The 7,528-nt window shown below is 43.7% G+C and overlaps 1 protein-coding gene across 1 annotated transcript; it reads left to right on the forward strand.

Moving 5' to 3' along the window:
- Positions 1-1,867: 1,867 nt before the first annotated feature.
- On the forward strand, positions 1,868-5,711 carry LOC130357771 (protein spinster homolog 1-like). The gene is made up of 2 exons (XM_056560509.1): positions 1,868-1,965; positions 4,120-5,711. Exon 2 carries the CDS (start codon positions 4,145-4,147, stop codon positions 5,657-5,659), a length of 1,515 nt encoding a protein of 504 aa, XP_056416484.1. The 5' UTR covers positions 1,868-1,965; positions 4,120-4,144; the 3' UTR covers positions 5,660-5,711.
- The last annotated feature ends 1,817 nt before the right edge of the window (positions 5,712-7,528 follow it).

Raw genomic sequence — 7,528 nt, forward strand, 5'->3', positions numbered from 1 at the left:
TGCGATTCTTGTGAGTGTTCACATATTGCGGTTCTGAGTCCCCGCTAGTGTCCGTGGTATCTGAACAATCTGAATTTTCAGTAAACTCCTTGTCAGAAGAACTAAATTCACATGGAGCGATTCTCTGTCGTGGCTTACTTGCGACATTGAATCGCTCTATTCCAGTATTCCGCAAAACCTGGCATTATCAGCTATCTCGGATATACTGATGAGATTTTCTAAATATTCTGTGGATTTGAGACATTACATTATTGAGGTGGTAGATTTTGTGTTAAAACACAATTATTTTATGTTTGGTAACAATTTTTATTTGAAGCGCACGGGTACTTCAATGGGAGCAAAGTCATCACCAGCTCAGGCTAACCTTTTTGTTTTTTGGTGGGAGGAGCAGTTTATTTTTTCTGACACCAATCCATTTTCCACATGCCTCGCATGGTATGGGAGGTATGTAGACGATGTGTTCATCATTTGGTCGTCCGACCATCTGACCGTTGATGCATTCATGACATATATCAATAATAATCGGTTCAATCTTAAAGGGGTATTCCAGGCAAAAACTTTTTTATATATATCAACTGGCTCCAGAAAGTTAAACAGATTTGTAAATTACTTCTATTAAAAAATCTTAACCCTTTCAGTACTTATGAGCTTCTGAAGTTAAGGTTGTTCTTTTCTGTCTAAGTGCTCTCTGATGACACCTGTCTCGGGAAACGCCCAGTTTAGAAGAGGTTTGCTATGGGGATTTGCTTCTAAACTGGGCGTTGCCCGAGACAGGTGTCATCAGAGAGGACTTAGACAGAAAAAAACAACCTTAACTTCAGAAGGTCATAAGTACTGAAAGGATTAAAAAATTTTAATAGAAGTAATTTACAAATCTGTTTATAACTTTCTGGAGCCAGTTGATATATAAAAAAAAGTTTTGGCCTGGATAACCCCTTTAAGTCCCAGGATGCCCTTGGTCCTAGAGGGGTTAAAAGTTCAAAAGATTAAAATATATAAACTAAGAAGACACTGTGAAGTACGGGGATATACTCGGCAGGCCTGGAGAAATATTTTTCTAAAAGATGTTTTTATGTACTTGATGTATTTCTAGGTGTATATTAATATATATATATATATATACATGTCAAAGAAGAAAGCAGCACTCCTAAAGCGTGAGTAGGTGCCTCCAGCTAGGGTCCGTGTCCAGGATTCTGCATACGTAGCTCCAAGGAAAATGCTGTGGCACTCAAGGCATGGTGAAAAAATGAAAACTATTTATTCATCCCAAATGTGCAAAGAGCAAGTGGCTTGATAATGATGGTGTGAGACCATTGAAACGTTGCTCTTTGCACATTTGGGATGAATTAAATAGTTTTCATTTTTTCACCATACCTTGAGTGCCACAGCATTTTCCTTTGAACTACGTATGCAGAATCCTGGACCCGGACCCTAGCTGGAGGCACCTACTCACGCTTGGAACTACATATATATATATATATATATATATATATATACACAAATCAAAAAATATGTTGCAGTCTCTTGTAATACCTTTTTTATTGGACTAATAGAATTTTGTAGAGACAAGCTTTCAGGATTCCTCCCGTTATCAAGTCCAATAGACAAGGACTAATGATCAAAGGACTTTATAAATTATCAGGGAGGAATCCCAAAAGTTTGTCTCTACAAAATTCTGTTAGTCCAATAAAAAAGGTATTATAATCTGCATCACTGGACTAATATGGCTACTCACATTTACTATACAGATATACACATACCTGAAGATGGTTTAGAACCCTGTGATGTCACACATGCTTGTGATGATGTCACCGTAAGCTGTACAAGGAGGTGCGCGCCGGCTGCAGTCTCTTCAGTGTGTTTTGCATTCACAACCTGTGGTGCAAAGTGTTTGTTAGAGAGTTTCTATTTGCGATAGAGAATTCAAGATTTTGACCGTTCCTTGTCTGAAGAGAGAACCACAAGGTAAGTCTCAGCCTCTTCTATTCATACATACACAGGGCTTTTTGTTTGACAGTTTTTTTTTATTGCTGTTGCTTTTTTTTTTAGCAAAAAAAAAAAAAGAAAATGAATTTCCAAAAGAAATAACAAAAGTTATATTCCTCATAACATTGTGACAATACTTGGCTTAGGCATTAAACATAATAAAACGCACAGATAGTATCATGACCAGAGCTTTTCTTGCAAAACTGCTAAAATGCAATTATGCCCAAAAAAGCCCCCAAGAAAAAGAGTCCTAATTCATGAAGTTCTAAAAGATATAAGTCTATGAAAAAGATTTGGTGGTGTAGTAAAAGAATGACAGAAAGATTAGGGCAGAAATATAATAGTATATAATAGAATTCTGTGTGTACTAACAATAGAAATACTCTGGGTACTCCGAAAGGGAAAACGTTTTTTCAAATCAACTAGTGGCAGAAAGTCATATAGGGGGACAGATAGATCCCAATGAGGTGGGGTAGGTTCATTATTAGTAAATGTATATAGCAGGATAGCCCAATTGTATCTACAGTATGAAGTTCACATGGCCCAGTAACTATACAGCCAAACCCTTATAATCCGCCATTACAAGGACAGATTCAGGGTTGTCAGATATTACTAGGACCGGACAGATTCAGGGTTGTCAGATATTACTATGACCGGAGAGGTTCAGGTTTATCAGATATTACTAGGACCGGACAGGTTCAGGGTTATCGGATATTACTAGGACCGGACAGGTTCAGGGTCATCAGATATTACTAGGACCGGACAGGTTCAGGGTTATCAGATATTACTAGGACCGAACAGGTTCAGGGTTATCAGATATTACTAGGACCGGACAGGTTCAGGTTTATCAGATATTACTAGGACCGGACAGGTTCAGGGTTATCAGATATTACTAGGACCGGACAGGTTCAGGGTTATCAGATATTACTAGGACCGGACAAGTTCAGGGTTTGTCAGATATTACTAGGACCGGACAGGTTCAGGGTTATCAGATATTACTAGGACGGACAGGTTCAGGGTTATCAGATATTACTAGGACCGGACAGGTTCAGGGTTATCAGATATTACTAGGACCGGACAGGTTCAGGGTTGTCAGATATTACTAGGACCGGACAGGTTCAGGGTTATCAGATATTACTAGGACGGACAGGTTCAGGGTTATCAGATATTACTAGGACCGGACAGGTTCAGGGTTATCAGATATTACTAGGACCGGAAAGGTTCAGGGTTATCAGATATTACTAGGACCGGACAGGATCAGGGTTGTCAGATATTACTAGGACTGGACAGGTTCAGGGTTATCAGATATTACTAGGACCGGACAGGTTCAGGGTTATCAGATATTACTAGGACCGGACAGGTTCAGGGTTATCAGATATTACTAGGACTGGACAGGTTCAGGGTTATCAGATATTACTAGTACCGGACAGGTTCAGGGTTATCAGATATTACTAGGACCGGACAGGTTCAGGGTTATCAGATATTACTAGGACCAGACAGGTTCAGGGTTATCAGATATTGCTAGGACCCGGACAGGTTCAGGGTTATCAGATATTACTAGGACCGGACAGGTTCAGGGTTATCAGATATTACTAGGACTGGACAGGTTTCAGGGTTATCAGATATTACTAGTACCGGACAGGTTCAGGGTTATCAGATATTACTAGGACCGGACAGGTTCAGGGTTATCAGATATTACTAGGACCAGACAGGTTCAGGGTTATCAGATATTACTAGGACCGGACAGGTTCAGGATTATCAGATATTACTAGGACCGGACAGGTTCAGGGTTATCAGATATTACTAGGACTGGACAAGTTCAGGGTTATCAGATATTACTAGGACCGGACAGGTTCAGGGTTAATAGATATTACTAGGACCGGACAGGTTCAGGGTTAATAGATATTACTAGGACCGCACAGGTTCAGGGTTATCAGACATTGGTAACCTCAGGGAAGACGTCTCCATATAAAACACTTATAGAGAAGCGTCTTCTTCTGAGGCTGCGATGGTCTTAGTGTTATCTTGTGGTTCTGTGCTGGACATTTCTGCTCTGTATGAAGGATCTATTGTATAATGACAGGAATGATGACATGTTGTCTAATGTGTTCACTTATCTCTCTCTCTCTCTAGTGTTTTCAGGCTCTGACCTGTGACCATGGCCTCTCCACAAGACCCATTGCTGAAGGAGGAGGAAGAAGCAATGGAGGACCATAGTGATATGGATGTAGAAAAGGGCGATATCCCTGAGAGGCAGAACCTGCCATCTCTAAGCTTGATGTCCACCGCACGTTCCATCATCACCGTAGTGATCCTCGCCTTTGTTAATTTGCTCATCTATGCAAATCGCTCCAGCGTGGCGGGGGTGCTGCCTTATATACAGAAAGCATATGACACCAATGCTAGTCTGTCCGGCTTATTGAATACATTGTTCATTGGAAGCTACGTGCTGGTCGCACCAATTGCCGGATATTTGGGCGACCACTGTAATAAGAAATATACTGTTTGCGCAGGAGTCATCATTTGGCTGAGCATGACACTTACCCTGTCATTCATCCCCGACGGGTACTTCCTGCTCTTCCTGCTGACGAGTGGACTGGTTGGAGCCGGAGAGGCGACTTTCTGCACCATCGCCCCCTCCATCATTGCAGACCTTTTTACAAGTGACCAGCGGACCCGCATGCTGAACGTGTTTTACTCCGTCATACCTGTGGGCTGCGGACTAGGATACATCATCGGGCCCAAAGTGACTGATGCAGCAAGGGGCGATTGGCACTGGGCATTTCGGGTCACCCCTGGCCTGGGCCTCATAGCTGTGGCTTTGATGATTTCGGTCACAAAGGAGCTTCCAAGAACGACTACAAACGGGAAGAAGAACAACAAATCCCAGAAGTTTGCCAAATGGGCGACAGATCTGAAAAAACTATTTAAAAATCGAAGCTTCATGTTAACCACCATGGGATCGACGGCTGTATCCTTCATAGTGGGAGCCATAGGTGTATGGGGTCCGTCATACCTGACCCACGCACGAACACTCCTACAAGAGAAGGACCCTTGCCGTGCTGAACCGTGTGACTATCACGACATCCTAATATTTGGTGTGGTTACAGTCGTTTCTGGCATTCTGGGAGTTGTAGCAGGGACGGAGATAAGTAAAAGATATCGCAAATCCAACCCACGGGCGGACCCGCTTGTGTGTGGATGCGCGATGATGCTCTCCGCCCCTTTTCTTCTGTTGGCATTGACTTTTGGCAACATCAGCCTCGTTGCCACCAACATCTTCATCTTCATCGGAGAGACGCTTCTGTCAGTAAATTTCACCCTCATATCTGACATTATACTAAAAGTAGTAACTCCGTGGAGGAGATCTTCAGCCCTGGCCCTGCAGATGACAATCTATCACCTCCTAGGTGATGCCGGCAGCCCGTACCTCATCGGCCTGATATCTGACACCTACGAACGAGGATATGCCAAATCCCCTCTTCTGAAATACCGCAGCCTGGAGTATGCCCTCATGACCTGCACCATAATGGCAGTCATCGGAGGGGCCTTCTTCATGGCCACGGCCCTATATATAGAGAGGGATGAAAAAGAAGCAGAGATGGAATCAGAACCTCCGTCATCCTCCTCCTCCTCACTGCTTCCTGCCGATGAGGACCGCGCTTCAGACTGAGGAAAAGTCATTGCTTACCTTTATCTCGTTTACTTCATTAAAAAAAAATTAAGAAAAAAATAACTGCATTTGTTCTATGTTCCACTTTACCCCTTATTCTCTACCCAGGGGCGGACACAGACAGCAGAGGGCCCTTGTGCAAAGAATGTGCCTGTGCCCCCCCCCAAAACATCAATTGTTCAGCACCCCCCCTCCATGTGTCACTTACTCAGGTGGACCCCCATATGTCACTTGCTAGCATAGTTTCCTCACATTAGGTAGCATAGTTTCCCCCACATTAGGTAGCATAGATTCCCTACATTAGGTAGCAGTTTCCCCACATTAGGTAGCATAGTTTGCCCACATTAGGTAGCATAGTTTCCCCACATTAGGTAGCATAGTTTCCCCACAATATGAAGCACAGATTCCCCACATTAGGTAACATAGTTTCCCCACATTAGGTAGCATAGTTTCCCCACATTAGGTAGCACAGATTCCTCACATTAGGTAACATAGTTTCCCCACATTAGGTAGCATAGTTTCCCCACATTAGGTAGCACAGATTCCCCACATCAGGTAACATAGTTTCCCCACATTAGGTAACATAGTTTCCCCACATTAGGTAGCATAGTTTGCCCACATTAGATAGCACAGATTCCCCACATTAGGTAACATAGTTTCCCCACATTAGGTAGCATAGTTTCCCCACATTAGGTAGCACAGATTCCCCACATTAGGTAACATAGTTTCCCCACATTAGGTAGCATAGCTTCCCCACATTAGGTAGCATACTTTCCCCACATTAGGTAGCGTAGTTTCCCCACATTAGGTAGCACAGATTCCCCACATTAGGTAACATAGTTTCCCCACATTAGGTAGCATAGATTCCTCACATTAGGTAGCTATAGCCCCCCCCCCAAACACACAGACAGACACAGACACACACAGAGACACACATACCTGCCCTGCACAGCGCTTCTCCTCTCCAGCAGCGGCCTGACGAGTGACGTCACTGACGTCCTCCTGGGCGGGTCTGCAGAAGTACGTCACTTGTGTGACGTCCCTCGTCAGACCCCGGTCGGCCGGAGGCAGACTCACTGTCTAAAGTGCCCGCTGCGCTATTATACCCCGCAGCTGCTTAAGAACAGTGAGCAGCGGCGCCGCCAACCCTACCATGAACCTACTAGGCACAAAAAAAAAAAGGGGGGGCAGCAAAATGCCGCCCCTGAAAAGTGCCACCTGGGACTTATGGTCCCACCGGGTCCCATGGTAGGGCCAACCAGGGGCGGCTCTAGACTTTGTGAGGCCTTAGGCGAAACTTGAACATGAGGCCCTGCTTTATTTTCTGCTGAAATTACATGGTGGTCGGGCTGTGAGATGGTTATACTGTGACATCACTGTGTATTATCCCTGTACTGTGACATCACTGTGAATTATCTCTGTACTGTGCCATCACTCTGTGTATTATCCCTGTAATGTGACATCACTGTGTATTAACTCTGTACTGTGCCATCACTGTGTATTATCCCTGTACTGTGACGTCACTGTGTATTATCTCTGTACTGTGCCATCACTCTGTGTATTATCCCTGTACTCTGACATAACTGTGTGTATTATCCCTGTACTGTGACATCACTGTGTATTATCCCTGTACTGTGACATCACTGTGTATTATCTCTGTACTGTGACATCACTGTGTATTGTCCCTGTACTGTGACATCACTGTGTGTATTATCCCTGTAATGTGACATCACTGTGTATTATCCCTGCACTGTGACATCACTCTGTATATTATCCCTGTACTGTGACATCACTCTGTATATTATCCCTGTACTGTGACATCACTGTGTGTATTATCCCTGTACTGTGACATCACTGTGTATTATCCCT

This window comes from Hyla sarda, chromosome 2 (assembly GCF_029499605.1).
Source record: "Hyla sarda isolate aHylSar1 chromosome 2, aHylSar1.hap1, whole genome shotgun sequence".
NCBI lineage: Eukaryota > Metazoa > Chordata > Amphibia > Anura > Hylidae > Hyla > Hyla sarda.

Bases quoted from the DNA above. Each gene is read 5' to 3' on its own strand.
- LOC130357771 (XM_056560509.1), top strand. From the start codon at position 4,145: ATGGCCTCTCCACAAGACCCATTGCTGAAGGAGGAGGAAGAAGCAATG.